Raw genomic sequence first — 15374 nt, 5'->3', positions numbered from 1 at the left:
CAAGCAATGAAAAAGGCACATCAACATTTACTTATTATCTGAATGTTGTTTATCGCCATACTCAAGAATTACACCACACAGACAGTATTATGGGTGGAGGAATCCGGAGTGCCTGGCGAAACCTTTGGCAAGTCACTAACAAACTGTCTCACATGTGACACACAGATACATGTATTAGCTTACATATTTGATTGGTGTTTTACATCAAACTCAAGAATATTTCACTTATATGACGGCGGCAGATAGATCCATGTACATCATACTGATAGTGGGCAAGGAAGTATGTGGTCTTTAACGAATGCAACCTAGCAAAAGGCCAAAGGAGCATCGTCAACTGCTCAATTATTGTCACCAAGACCCCTTAAGAAGCAAGAACGGGGGAATCGTCCAATTCCCTGGATCATGTACATAGTCATTTGTAACTGGTACATGTATAAATAAAGGTGCTGTAGAAAATCCTGTGACAAAAACACCAGAGGTCTTGAGTCACAGCTTGATGAAAAAAATAATGAAACAAAGTTTTCCAGAAAGTCTGTGCTTATGAATAGAGCAGCAGGAGTGATCCCCGCCAACAGGAGGGATCCCCGCCAACAGGGGGGATCCCCCGCCAACAGGAGGGATCCACGCCAACAGGAGGGATCCCCGCCAACAGGGGGATCCACGCCAACAGGGGGATCCACGCCAACAGGAGGGATCCCCGCCAACAGGGGGATCCACGCCAACAGGGGGATCCACGCCAACAGGAGGGACCCCCGCCAACAGGGGATCCACGCCAACAGGGGGGATCCCCCGCCAACAGGAGGGATCCCCGCCAACAGGGGGGATCCCCCGCCAACAGGAGGGATCCACGCCAACAGGAGGGATCCCCGCCAACAGGGCAGATCCCCCGCCAACAGGAGGGATCCCCGCCAACAGGGCGGATCCCCACCAACGCAGTTCCTGTAATGAAGTGTGGATAGGTGCGTGAACAAAAATGATATTTAGAGTAATGTGCTATGAAACAAATGCCACAAAACAGCAGCCTGTCGAGAGAGAAAACCAGACACCATACACTGTGACAACCCACAAAATACACACATCACCAAGATTTGTACAATAGAGCAACACAACAGTTGACAGTTTATACAAAAATACACAAAATGCTTTACTGTCCAGGGCAGGGTTGTTCAAAACTGGTTTAAGTCTTCGATTTTGTATTTAACAAACTGTGTATTAATGCTTTAAATATAAACTAAAACTGCTGCAGATATACTTTGACTTTGGACAACTGTGCTGGCTGCTGAGTTAGGCTAAAGTTTTAAATATAAAATATGACTTAATACCTGTACATAATAGGTAATACAGTTTCGAACAACTAGGCCCTGAGTGTAAAGTATCAAGCTCCGATAAACTGTGTTCCAAAAGGTGCATTTGTACTGGCAGATAAATGCCAAAAGAAACTACTTTTGGTGCTGAAACTGGCATCTTCCCATTAGGATATTACAGCACCTAATATTACAGCACCTGATATTACAGCACCTAATATTACAGCACCTAATATTACAGCGCCTTCCAAACAAAACCTCAAACACCTTTCTATACGACAGACCAATAGAACTCTCACAATCAGGCAAAATCAATACATTAGTCATGTGCAAAATTCTTGGTCATTTACCGTAACTGCATTAATTGAAATAAAATTTTCTCTTGTGTATCTGATACATGAAACCCAAGAGGGCCTGTATCAACTGCACCCGATGACTCGATCATGCCAAAGCCAAAACAGCCACAATGTAGAGTTGGATTCAAGCCTGCAGCCTCGTTAGAGGGCTTTTCCCATCACACTGCGATGTTTCTATCGCAAAATGAGCCGCAAAATAGGAATCTGCCTGCAGATGTCTGTTCCCATATACATGTACAAGGCCCTCACAGTTAGCTGCACTCATCAGAGACAAATTTAAACCTTTGGTCCCAGGACACAAAGCTGTTTTTAGACTTGAGTTTAATTTTATGTTACCTTGTAATATTACTCTACAACTTATTTTTAGAGCTCAAGCACTAATTTTCAATTTTCTCATGTAAGCTTAAGATAAAAATTATTCAGGTAAGTAACACTTTGTAAGGCTGTATACTGTTTAAAAGATAAGTCCAAAACGTCAGACTTAGGTCCGAGACAGTTTCGTGAGCATGGGACGTGCTTTATGGTAAACTAACACAATCAATGAAACATGAATACAGTATATACAGTTTTTGGCTTTATGTGCAAGTATCATAACCCATAACCCCGCCTGAAAGTGCCCAGAATTCACAGCATCAAAATCGCACAATTTGATACACACAGACATTACAACCGTATGCCCAATAAACCCCGGTGCTGGAAACACAAAATTCTCATCCAAATTTCTCTGCCACCCTGCAAAGATTTCAATACCAGTTTCACTATTTGCATGGATTTGTCTCTTCGTCGACTGTTCATCACCCGGGCGATTGCCATTCTGAACTGTTAGTCAGTCAAACAACAACAACAGAAAAGGGAGATAATCAGAGAAGCAAAAGTTAAACAACCTTCTTCAGCAAAAGCGTATCATCTGTTGAAAACAAATACACTACAAATTACACATGAACTTCTATCACAGCAAAACACTATTGGTGTCAACCATTTAGAAAATATTACATGTGACACGGATGAAGTTATAGAATGAATGCCACAATATGAATAACTAAGAAACCTTACAAAAAACAAATGTAACGGTATACACAGTACTTGTGAAAGACAACAATTACTCAGGCTAATTATGATGATGACAATGGTGATAATGTTTACGATGATGATAAAGGTTTATGATGATGATGATAATTGATGAATAATTAGTCACAATAATAGTTTAAGAAATGAGATCAACCTTCTGCATGATACTTCCCAATTATGAAAAAAAAGTTGGAAAAACAGCCTTAGGAACACTTTAAGCTTCACCCTTCTCTAGGTTTGTCCATCACACGCCAGTAAAACAAGGAAATAAAGTTAACTACTAATTTGGGAGCTGACTAAACACCTAACATGTAGCACAAGAGTTATCTCCCATGACTGAACCATGGGACATGTTGACAAGATTTACTATCACTTCCTGCACTACTCACCCTCTCTTTTGGAGCCTGTGATTTGTTCTTCTCACTGTTGATCTTCAGGTTACCCAGATCCAGAACTAAGACAGCTACATCACTGGAAAGAAAAGAAAAACAAAGATACATTTTAATAATAAAAATGAAAAGCACACCAACAGGGTAAAACACAGGCATTTTTCTTTCATCCAAAAACAGGGGATGATCCCACAAAGCCATTTCTGACTTAAGTCGGAATTTGAAGTACGATCTCAAGGCCTATTTTGGGGTTTTAGAAATCAAAATTCTGTACGCCCTATCAATGTTATCATAAGACAAATGTGTCCAAATCTCACCTCACAAAAAACTATAAAGCATGGTACAGAGTTTTTAAATTTTGACACAAGTCAAAAAGGTCTTTGTGGAAACAGTGGCCAATTCCATTTCTGACTTAAGCTCAAATTTTAAAACCTCATTGCAATGTTTAGTTTTTGGTTCTGGAAGTAAAACTTTGGAAACTTTTGTCTTCAGGTATTACTGATGAGGTGGACAAAATTTTAATTTCTAAAGCCGACAAATAAGCTTTATGCTCATATTTCAGTGTTTGACTTAAGTCAGAAATGGCCGTGTGGAATTGCCCCCAGATGCTCAAATTTAGCCAATAGTTAAAAAGCCCGCCACAAGATGAGACTGAAAGTTTGAAAATGGGTTTACATTAATTGGATGATGAAACTGGCTGATTTAATCCTGAAATTAATTATTTCTGTGTTCAGGACGTCAAACATCCAGGTTAGCTAAAGCACTTTCCCAATTTCATCTTAATTGATTTTTTATTTGATTGATGTTTAATGCTGTACTGTAAATGCTTCACTAATATGATAACGTTCAGCCCAACTGTAGGAGGAAACCGAGTAGAGCCCTGGAGAAAACCCATGGCCACCATGTTGCTGACACATCTTGGCTTCCTCTCAACTGGAGAGGAAGCCAGAATTACAATTTTATCTCAAAAACAGTGGCACCCAGCTGCTACGTGTGCAGCCCTCATTTCTGCTACGTGTGGAGCCCTCATTTCTGCTACATGTGGAGCCCTCATTTCTGCTACGTGTGGAGCACTCATTTCACTTCCATGAAATACAACTCTCCATATGATGAACACAAATTTCAACCAATTTGTAAGAAATAATATTTCATCCAAACTGACTTATGACAGCTCCTGAGGGAGAGCACAACTGCTGAGCTATGCTACAATGTGCACAACCATACTGACTTATGACAGCTCCTGGCAGAGAGTACAACTGCTGAGCTACATTACAATGTGCACATCCAAACTGACTTATGACAGCTCCTGGCAGAGAGTACAGCTGCTGAGCTACACTACAATGTGCACATCCAAACTGACTTATGTCAGTTCCTGGGGGAGAGAACAACTGCTGAGCTACACTACAATGTGCACATCCAAAATGACTTATGACAGCTCCTGGCAGAGAGTACAGCTGCTGAGCTACACTACAATGTGCACATCCAAAATGACTTATGAGAGCTCCTGGGGGAGAGCACAACTGCTGAGCTACACTACAATGTGCACATCCAAAATGACTTATGAGAGCTCCTGGGGGAGAGCACAACTGCTGAGCAATGCTACAATGTGCACATCCAAACTGACTTGTGACAGCTCCTGAGGGAGAGCACAACTGCTGAGCTATGCTACAATGTGCACAACCATACTGACTTATGACAGCTCCTGGCAGAGAGTACAACTGCTGAGCTACATTACAATGTGCACATCCAAACTGACTTATGACAGCTCCTGAGGGAGAGCACAACTGCTGAGCTATGCTACAATATGCACATCCAAACTGACTTATGACAGCTCCTGGCAGAGAGTACAACTGCTGAGCTATGCTACAATGTGCACAACCATACTGACTTATGACAGCTCCTGGCAGAGAGTACAGCTGCTGAGCTACACTACAATGTGCACATCCAAAATGACTTATGAGAGCTCCTGGGGGAGAGCACAACTGCTGAGCTACACTACAATGTGCACATCCAAAATGACTTATGAGAGCTCCTGGGGGAGAGCACAACTGCTGAGCAATGCTACAATGTGCACATCCAAACTGACTTGTGACAGCTCCTGAGGGAGAGCACAACTGCTGAGCTATGCTACAATGTGCACATCCAAACTGACTTAAGAGAGCTCCTGGCGGAGAGTACATCTGCTGAACTACATTACAATGTGCACATCCAAACTGACTTATGTGAGCTCCTGGGGGACAGCACAACTGCTGAGCTATGCTACAATGTGAACATCCACACTGACTCATGAGAGCTCCTGGGGGAGAGCACAACTGCTGAGCCCACGCTACAATGAGCACATGCATACTTACGACTTGTAGAATCCTTTATGTGGCACGATGACGCAGGACGGCTTGAGATCGACATTGATGGCGGTGAACTTCCTCTGTTCAATGGCATATTGTAACCCTGTAGCTGACTGCTCCTTGATCTCCTCAAACTTTGCCATGGCCGCTTGCGACAGTCTGCAGGAAAAACAAGGGCGATGACAACAGTGTGTGTTATTTTGCCTCAGGCGAGCCTGTTTTATTGTTGTGTACTGCCAAGCTCAAGGACTTTTCACTAACTGTAATTCTTTGACCTTTTTTCATGTTCGCAAACGTATCCTGAAGGCATTATGCTGTGTTGACACATAAAACTCTACTTTTTGTAAAGCGATCAATCTGGCGAATCCAAGTGACTCAAAATCAAATTGAAGATGTGCATAAAATGCACTTGAAGTTGGTCTTTCATTTGTGCAAAGCTTGAGGAATTTCGGTATATGAGGGTAGAAATCAGAGCACACAGGGTAAAACCACTGACACTTGGCAAGATAATGATAAACTTTCCCACATGTGGACATGATGCTGGTCCTAGCAGAGTGGTCGTGCGAGCACATTAGCCTGCCCAAACAGTCACACGGGCACAGTCGACAGCTTACTGGCTGAGGCCCGAGACGCAGCGAGGGCAAAAGACGGGGTTATGGAGATGTATAATATTGCATGGGTAAGAGACACTGTGGGGAGTTTGTGCACAAATTTACCACAAAAATATTTGATATACAAATCCTAAACTGCACCTGGCAATCCTTGTACTACGGGTTGGAACTGCAACCCTTTGAGTGGCTGAGGAAATGTTAAGCTATGAGGTAAAAAAACTTTCTTGGTCCTTAATGCAAAACGCTGCCGACGGTTGGCTATCTGTGCACTATGGGTGGCCACTGCAACCCTATGATAAGCCAGAAACTTCACTGACAGCGACTGGACACTGACACTGACAGCAACTGGACACTGACACTGACAGCAACTGGACACTGACACTGACTGGACACCAACACTGACAGCAACTGTACACTGACAGCAACTGTACAATGACACTGACAGCAACTGGACACTGACACTGACTGGACACCAACACTGACAGCATCTGGACACCGACACTGACAGCATCTGATCCCCATTTCCTCACTTGGTAAGATAAGGATCATGTGACTACTAATTTATTTTTGTGTAGATGGAGTTGAGGGGTCACAATTTCTGTTTGACTTGAGGGGTCACCATTTTCCCGTGTAAACTGCATCAGGTTTATAGATTTACAGGAGCACACTCCGATGTTAGTTTGGAGTCATCTCCAACTGTTAAACAAAACTCTCCCAAAGCTAACGTCACGGAAATCTAAGGACCAATTTTTTCACTCACTGTTTGAGGTAAACCTCTTCTGGGGGTTTAAAGAAATCGGCGAGAGAGTTGACCGTCACCTGTGGAGGGCAGAGGCAGAAACATGGTTACATGCTAGTTTTAACACCTATAAGCACCATTTTCATTCACTTTAAACTAAAGGTGAGATATTGCACATAATTTTTACAAAAAAAAAACACAATCCTTGTCAAACTTGTCCGTCATCATATAACCGTAAATATATGTCCCACGACGCAAATAAAAACCTTGGAAAGTAAAGAAAATACTACAAAAAAATGTGTTTACAACTCCATAACTAACATAACAAAAAATTCATACATTGTACAAACTTGAAATTTGTCATTTGCAAATGTCATCGTGAAGATTTATGTCAACTTTCTGTGAAATTTACAAGGGATAACAAGAAAAATTGTGACCAACTCCACAGACTGAGAGACACTTGTCTAAAAAGACAGTAGAGAATAGTGTAACTTGAGAAAAAATCCATAAATCATCACAAAACCTGACCATGTCCTATTCTGCCTTGAAATGGTCTCCAACTGAACATTTAATTCTAAACAAAAAGTCCATAAATCCTCACAAAACCTGACCATGTCCTATTCTGCCATGAAATGGTCTCCAACTGAACATTTAATTCTAAACACAAAAATCCATAAATCATCACAAAACCTGAGCATGTCCTATTCTGCCATGAAATGGTCTCCAACTGAACATTTAATCCTAAACAAAAAATCCATAAATCCTCAAAAAACCTGACCATGTCCTATTCTGCCATGAAATGGTCTCCAACTGAACATTTAATTCTAAACACAAAAATCCATAAATCCTCACAAAACCTGACCATGTCCTATTCTGCCCTGAAATGGTCTCCAATTGAACATTTAATTCTAAACACAAAAATCCATAAATCATCACAAAACCTGACCATGTCCTATTCCGCCCTGAAATGGTCTCCAACTGAACATTTAATTTTAAACACAAAAACCCATAAATCATCACAAAACCTGACCATGTCCTATTCTGCCATGAAATGGTCTCCAACTGAACATTTAATTCTGAACACAAAAATCAACCTGAACTTGGCACTAACCGCATCATAAATGATCTCAACTGGCCGAGCGTTGACGTTAATCCTGGTGTCACAGGCTCCATCCAGCGGGTTTGTCTCAAACAGAAGGTCGACCAATGAGTAGACTTTGTTCGCCTCCTTCGTCTGAGAGAGCACCATTTTGGGGGTGATGCCACTCTGCGGGGACCCGAACACAGTCATCTTATCCATCTTAGCCTCCACTCTGTCAAACAAAATAAAAAAACACACCCATTTTTTTTTTACCTTGGGTGTTATTTTCTTATTCATTTATCATTTGTTTTTGCTTTTTTTTTATTAATATCATTTCCTTGACATTTATGTCAAAATGGATAATTTTATTCCCATTTAGAGAAAACGTTTTCCCTGGTTGAAATGAGCCACATGTCCAGAGTCATGTATTGGTTGTGAATTGTTAAAGACCTGCTAAAACCATGACAAAACTCATTCGGAACCTCAGGATAGTCATTTGTCAGGATAAGGTGAATAACAGACGCAGCCTTCAGAACATCAGAATGCACACAATCCTCCTATTTCCCGCTCTAAGTGAAGCCTTCTCACACGAAGCAATTGTTCCCAAAAAGGGGCATATCTGTACATTTTAAAGCGATGGTACATATAGCGACAAAAACTGACCAAACTCTAATTCAAGTGATTCTGTAACTACAGCTGTAATGTCAAACAGTATACAAATGGATGGAAGAGCGGACGGACAACGCCATGCCATAATGAGACCATAACAGTGGATCATACAAACTATGACACCTGTAAAAAAAAGGGCTTCACGTTCTTGTGTAACACCTGACACTTACTTGACAGCACTGGCCGCAGGCCTTTGGGAAAATGAAGTGAAAACGTCCGTCAGTTGAACCTTCATGATCTGTGAATCTCTGAAAAAGATATATATTCGTGAAAATTTTCCTTCCCTTACAGGCTTGAAATAAACCCTCCGCGTCAAAACACAACTCCAAAAACATAACTATCCATGTGCTAGAGGTGGGAACTGCAAGCCTGTGAATGGCTGCCCAAATGTTGAGCAATGGTAGTAAAACAGCTTCCTTGTCAAGGAGTTATTTGAAGTGGTCTTTAATATGACAATCACTGCCCACCATTAGCTATCCATGTTCTATGAGTGGCTACTGCAACCATTTGATAAAGAGGATATGCTTTCTCTTGTCAAGGAGTTATTTGAAGTGGTCTTTAATATGACAATCACTGCCCACCATTAGCTATCCATGTTCTATGAGTGGCTACTGCAACCATTTGATAAAGAGGATATGCTTTCTCTTGTCAAGGAGTTATTTGAAGTGGTCTTTAATATGACAATCACTGCCCACCATTAGCTATCCACGTTCTATGAGCGGCTACTGCAACCATTTGATTAAGAGAATATGGAGCTAAAAAAAAAAGAGAGAGCCCATTATACACGACAGGGAGGTAAAAACAAAAATCCTTAACCTTCAACCCATGTACAAGAGCCCATTATACATATAGAGGAGCCAAAGAATAAAAAGCTTAACCTTTCAGCCATGTACAAGAGCCCATTATACATATAGAGGAGCCAAAGACTAAAAAGCTTAACCTTTCAGCCATGTACAGAAGCCCATTATACATGTACAGGAGCCAAAAACAAAAAACCTTAACCTTCAACCCATGTACAAGAGCCCATTATACATATAGAGGAGCCAAAGACTAAAAAGCTTAACCTTTCAGCCATGTACAAGAGCCCATTATACATGTACAGGAGCTAAAAACAAAAATCCTTAACCTTCAACCCATGTACAAGAGCCCATTATACATGTACAGGAGCTAAAAACAAAAATCCTTAACCTTCAACCCATGTACAAGAGCCCATTATACATGTACAGGAGCTAAGAACAAAAATCCTTAACCTTCAATCCATGTACAAGAGCCCATTATACATGTACAGGAGCTAAAAACAAAAATCCTTAACCTTCAACCCATGTACAAGAGCCCATTATACATGTACAGGAGCTAAAAACAAAAATCCTTAACCTTCAACCCATGTACAAGAGCCCATTATACATATAGAGGAGCCAAAGAGTAAAAAGCTTAACCTTTCAGCCATGTACAAGAGCCCATTATACATGTACAGGAGCTAAAAACAAAAAAGCTTAACCTTTAACCCATGAACAAGATTCATCTGACATCGACTTTTTCCTCCTCTGCAGTGTGCAGCAAAAACCTGCCCACCGCACTAGTTACAATGTATGAAGATATATGACGACTTACTTGGCATCTCTGATCGCCAGACAGACTGTGTTCAATTTTGTCACCACACGAACAGCCACAAACTTGGGGGAAAAGAATAGAAAAAAATATAAATATCATTTAGGCCTCAAAGATATTACTTTCAAAATTGTATAACAGAATTCCTTTGCCAACTATGAATTATTTTAACATATATCTTTGAGAGAAAAAGAAAAATATTGCCTTGAAGACATTCTTAGCCAAGCAACATTTGAAAACTGTGATGCATGCAAGTAGGTGGAGAGAGTTTAGGTGTGACTGCAAAAATTTCTCAAGATCTGGGTTCAGTCAGCGAAGCGTAAAACTGGCTGTGATTGGCAACTATCAAAAGACTGTGGCAAATCGCGGAGGTCGTACATGTAGGTTGTTGTATCTGTGGCAGCATTGGGCCTTAACAGATGTATTACCTCCTTGGGCAGAGTTATGTCCCCTTCATTCTCTTGGTAACCAATGGCAGCATACAGTTTTGCTTTCTCCTCTGCTGTATATGCTTCCTTGAGCTGATTTTCTGCAAAAACAAAAGAAAAAATATCACAAATATAGGATCAGAAGACATAAAAATAGGATCAAAAGACATAAAAATATCACAAAACCAGGATCAAAAGACACATCCTTTTTTGGCTCTGCGAGCACTTTTCCCTCAAGTCGCCTTCACAGACAAGAGTGCAACTTGCTAATTGACTCATTCAAGATAACGCTTTTCACGTATCCCTGCCACCACAGCCACACGTCTTAACACGGTGTAATCTGGTGAATTCTACAAACTGTATGAAACTGCATCTGCCCTATGTTCATTTCACGACTCGATAAGTTACAGACAGACATTCCATGTGTTGTGTACTGATATGCACATTATTCGGAATGAAGACAATGGTCTTCAAAAAACTTTTCACTGTGCAAATGAACTCTGAGTTCAATACCTGCAGTACTTTGAAAGACACTTTGTGTGAAAGATACTTTGTTAGGGTGAGCAAAACTTACGAATTTGGTTTTCTTCCTTAGCAGCTTTTTTCTTCTTGCCGCCAAATAAACCCCCAAACCAGCCTCCGCCTCCTTCCTCTTTACGCTTGGCTCCTAGTTTGGCTGCCTGTTGGTGACAAAAATAGCGTTACCATTTGACAGTGAAGAGTTGTCAGTAACGTGGCCACTAACTTGTGTAACTCCAAAATACATCAATACGACGGCCAGTAACTTTTAGAAAACATCTCTACAATGATTCCACAAGATATTGTACATTTCCCACAAGTTAGAGGAGCTGTCTCTTTTCTTTTTGCACCCTTCTCGAGCACTGAGGAAAAAAAAAAAGATTCCATCTTCCAGTCAAACAAACACATAAAATTGTGTAATTTTTTAATTCTTAAAAATTAAGAGTACAGAAATATTACCACATTGAGTGTTTGCCAGAAAGTGGCAAAAAGCCGATTTGAAAACTGAATGCGATAAATGCAGACGTATGTGATGAGCAGCCACTCAGCAGAGTGTAAACACATGTAGATCACTCACCTCCACCTCAGCCTGCTGTCTCATGATTGTTATACTGAACACATCCAGAGTTTTCTCCCCTTCCTGTTGACAAAACAAATATATACTAAATATATAATAACCAAATAAACACATTTCTACACAAAATAATGTGCTAAAATTGATCTCTTGTCTTTTCAGTGTTTTGATGATAAGATGAGAAAATTGTCTAATCTTTTTATTATCTGTTGATAATGTACCCAAACTGAAGTCAAATTGTTTTTTGGGGTTTTGATAATGAGCCAATACTTATTTCTAGTGTGTTTGAGGATTTGCAAATATGCCAAAATTCAATTTTCGTCATTTTATGTTTCCATAATGTACTAAAACTGATCTCTAGTTGCTTTCTGGATTTGGATTTATTTTATTTATTATTTGATTGATGTTTTACTCAAGACTTTGGTTACTTTGGTGCCGTATTCAAGAACATTTCACTTCTACGACCGCGGCCAGCATTATGGTGGGGGGGAAAACAGGCAGACCCTAGAGGAAACCCACAACTATCTGCAGGTTGCTGACAGACCTTTCCACTTATGGCTGGAGAGGAAGCCAGCATGAGCTGGACTTGAACTGACAGCGACCGCATTGGTGAGAGACTTTTACGCTGCACTAACGCACAAACTAACTGAGCCACAGAGGCCCCTTCTGGACTTTGAAACTTCTAACCTCTTGCGAGTTTAGGCCTCAATCTTTTCTGCTTTTTGATAATGTGTCGAAATTGACTGTCAATCATTCCTGCTTTTTGATAATGTGTCGAAATTGACCGTCAATCTAAAATTGTGCCAAAACTGACCTCAAGCTTTTTCTGGGTTTCTGCTGATATTTTCTTCTGGTCCAGCTTCTGTATGTACGCCTGCCTGTACTGCTTCATCGTGCGTCGGTGATGGGAGATGTGCTCCCACGACCACATCCGCCGACGCCGGCGTACAGTTTCCTCCAGAACGCTCTTGTAGGCAAAGTGCCACCTGGTGGGAACAGGAGAAAACAGCCACAGTGCTATGTATGTATGTATGTGTGAGTGGATGGGTTTTAATGTCGTACAGTTAACACCACATCCAAAGGTTAATGACCTCATTTTTATGCATTTATCTGACTGGTGTTAATGTGATACTACAGAATATGCCACTTTAATACATAAATAACGGCATTCAGGTTTATTTCATTTAAAAAAAAAAAAGCATTGTAGGTTCAAAACAGTGCAGGCCAATGTTACAAATTTTTGTAACTCTGGCGAAAACTGAAAAAAACAATGGGATAATACTTATGGGTGGAGGAACTTGGAATGTACCGGAAAGTGACTGGCTACAGCCTGTGCAAAAACCTGGATACTCCAGGGCAATCAGAAAAACAACAATATCTAAAGACTACAGCATATAGAGTAAGTCCAGAGCAATGACCACAATGTGATAGATGGCAAATGGCCACCGGTAAAATATGGCATCTGTAAATTTGACACCTTGCCTTTTGTCATCCAGTCACATAGAGCCAACATTGCACTTCATACAGGATGCTGCACATTTCTCGGCCCTGTGCAGCCACTGAGTTGTCTCCCTTGTTTGGTTACTCACCAGGTGGAGGCGTTGCCTTTGCGAGGCACATCAGGCCTGTACTTCCTGTAGATGCTCAGCAGTTCCAGCCTCTCAAAACCTTCCAGCAGTTGAAGAATATCATTATACTAAAAAAAAAAAAAATGGGAAAAAATGACATTTGACTTATTTATCAGATCACATGATGTTTTACCCCATACTAAAAGACAAGAATGGTCCTTCCATATTCACTTAACAAGTTTTTTTCGAAGAAACTAGATTCCTGATGATGTGTGCTTTTTGATGAGCTAAAAAAAAAATAAATAATTATACCTGGCACTTGGCAAAACCAAGAAGGAAATTTGCGCACATATCTGACTAGCCTGATAGCATGATAGAGCAATGGCTTACTTGCAACTTGGCAAGAGCGACTGTGATGTCATCAAACACGATGGTGAGGAGGATCTTGGGAATGCTGAAGTTTGTGGCGTCAGGCTTAGTATTCAATCTGAGATGTGCCACGGAGGAGATCGGCCGGATCACTAAAACAACAAAATACAAAAGTAACAATGGAAAACATACTTTTTGACTATAAACTTTTATTTTTTTTTGGCAGATTGATTGGTTCATAGGTTGATTCGTCACAAACATTTGACCCATGTGACATTTGTATCAGTATACTGGCTGGAGGAAACTGGGAAGCAGAAATGCCTCTCCAGAAGAACCTAAAGCCCTTGTAAACAATACAGGCACTTTTGATGCCAAGTTAATCTGACAAGCAATTAATCAAAGTTCATTATAAAATACCTCACATGTCCTTTAAGGTGGACAAATGAATCAGAATCGAGCAAACTGTGTCACAAAAAACTAACTCAAAGATGACAGGTGAAAATACAGTAACGTCCTATGCAGTATCGAAAGACCTACAAGAGCAGGGAAGTCCTAAAAACAACAGGGGCAGGGAATTTCCAAAAGCCTATGTTTATGCGTGTGTCACTCTGCAGGGAATCTCAAAAACCCTACATTTAAGCCTCTATCATTTCTATGTAGGAATTCGGCAGCTTTGACTTCATTGCACAGGATTAATTTTCAGATAGGAGATGTGTTTAACAGTATGACCACCAGATGACACTGGGCTCTCAATCCTGTTTTACTGGAACAATTCAATAAACACCATTTCTTGGCGTTTACCTAAACTTGAACAAATCAAAGATAAATACACATTCAGTTGATTTAAGAAATTACTGCACAAATTCTCCATTTCTTCACAAAAACTTGAGCTGGTTTAACCACGACAATGAAGTACTTGCACAAAGTCTCCCTGACAACACAATACAATTTATAAACCTGAAAGCGAGGTAAAATAAGGGGAGACAACTCACAGTACTGGTAGTCTGGCTTGTGCTGTGGGGTTATCACATTGTTCTTCAGGTTAAGCTGCAAAGAAAACTTTTTTAATAAATATGCAAAATACAAGGCTCTGAAAAGCATATATGAAGTAATTAATCTATTTACTTGGTTCTTGTTTATTTATTTGTTTGGTCTTTTACTCCGTAGTCAAGAATATTTCACTTATTCGGCGGTGGCCAGCATTATAGTGGAAGGAAAGTGCGCAGAGCCTGGGGGAAACCCACGACCATTCGCAGGTTGCTGTCAGACATTCCCATCTCCGGCCGGAGAGGAAGCCAGCATGAGCTGAATTAGAACTCATAGCAACCACATTGGTGAGAGGCTCCAGGATCAATGCACCCTACTGGCATGCTAACCACTTCGTCCACTCAAGAAGTTTTCATTTGTACCCACACGAAGGCGCTATCAAACTGATCCCATCCAACATGGTACAGACCAGCATAGAAGATTTGCTTGTCTCCCAGCTGAGAAATGCCGGTTGTATCCACACCAAGGCGCTATCAAACTCATCCCATCCAACATGGTACAGACCAGCATAGAAGATTTGCTTGTCTCCCAGCTGAGAAATGCCGGTTGTATCCACACCAAGGCGCTATCAAACTCATCCCATCCAACATGGTACAGACCAGCATAGAAGATTTGCTTGTCTCCCAGCTGAGAAATGCCGGTTGTACCCACACCAAGGCGCTATCAAACTCATCCCATCCAACATGGTACAGACCAGCA

At 40.9% G+C, this 15374-nt stretch overlaps 2 protein-coding genes across 2 annotated transcripts in view; one reads left to right on the top strand and one right to left on the bottom strand.

Moving 5' to 3' along the window:
* The first annotated feature begins 540 nt into the window (after window positions 1–540).
* Window positions 541–945, top strand: LOC135462987 (glycine and tyrosine-rich protein-like). Its single transcript, XM_064740312.1, has one exon. The coding sequence runs from the start codon at window positions 541–543 to the stop codon at window positions 943–945; it is 405 nt and encodes a 134-aa protein (XP_064596382.1).
* A 1955-nt stretch (window positions 946–2900) lies between these two features.
* LOC135462818 (intermembrane lipid transfer protein VPS13C-like) overlaps window positions 2901–15374 on the bottom strand; it is a 33008-nt gene continuing 20534 nt past the window's right edge. The window contains exons 8-20 of the mRNA XM_064740097.1: window positions 14621–14675; window positions 13650–13780; window positions 13281–13387; window positions 12506–12677; window positions 11695–11757; window positions 11173–11278; window positions 10599–10699; window positions 10174–10235; window positions 8733–8810; window positions 7924–8125; window positions 6834–6892; window positions 5469–5621; window positions 2901–3199 (exon numbers count right to left, since the gene is read on the bottom strand). Coding sequence (XP_064596167.1) covers window positions 3052–3199; window positions 5469–5621; window positions 6834–6892; window positions 7924–8125; window positions 8733–8810; window positions 10174–10235; window positions 10599–10699; window positions 11173–11278; window positions 11695–11757; window positions 12506–12677; window positions 13281–13387; window positions 13650–13780; window positions 14621–14675 — 1437 coding nt within the window. The 3' untranslated portion in view covers window positions 2901–3051. The remainder of the gene's footprint in view (window positions 3200–5468; window positions 5622–6833; window positions 6893–7923; window positions 8126–8732; window positions 8811–10173; window positions 10236–10598; window positions 10700–11172; window positions 11279–11694; window positions 11758–12505; window positions 12678–13280; window positions 13388–13649; window positions 13781–14620; window positions 14676–15374) is intronic.

Source organism: Liolophura sinensis, chromosome 2 (assembly GCF_032854445.1).
Source record: "Liolophura sinensis isolate JHLJ2023 chromosome 2, CUHK_Ljap_v2, whole genome shotgun sequence".
Lineage (NCBI taxonomy): Eukaryota > Metazoa > Mollusca > Polyplacophora > Chitonida > Chitonidae > Liolophura > Liolophura sinensis.
This window is presented reverse-complemented; position numbering and strand designations above follow the sequence as displayed.

What these genes read in the sequence shown, in the direction of transcription:
- LOC135462987 (XM_064740312.1), top strand. Translation starts at nt 541, where the DNA reads ATGAATAGAGCAGCAGGAGTGATCCCCGCCAACAGGAGGGATCCCCGC.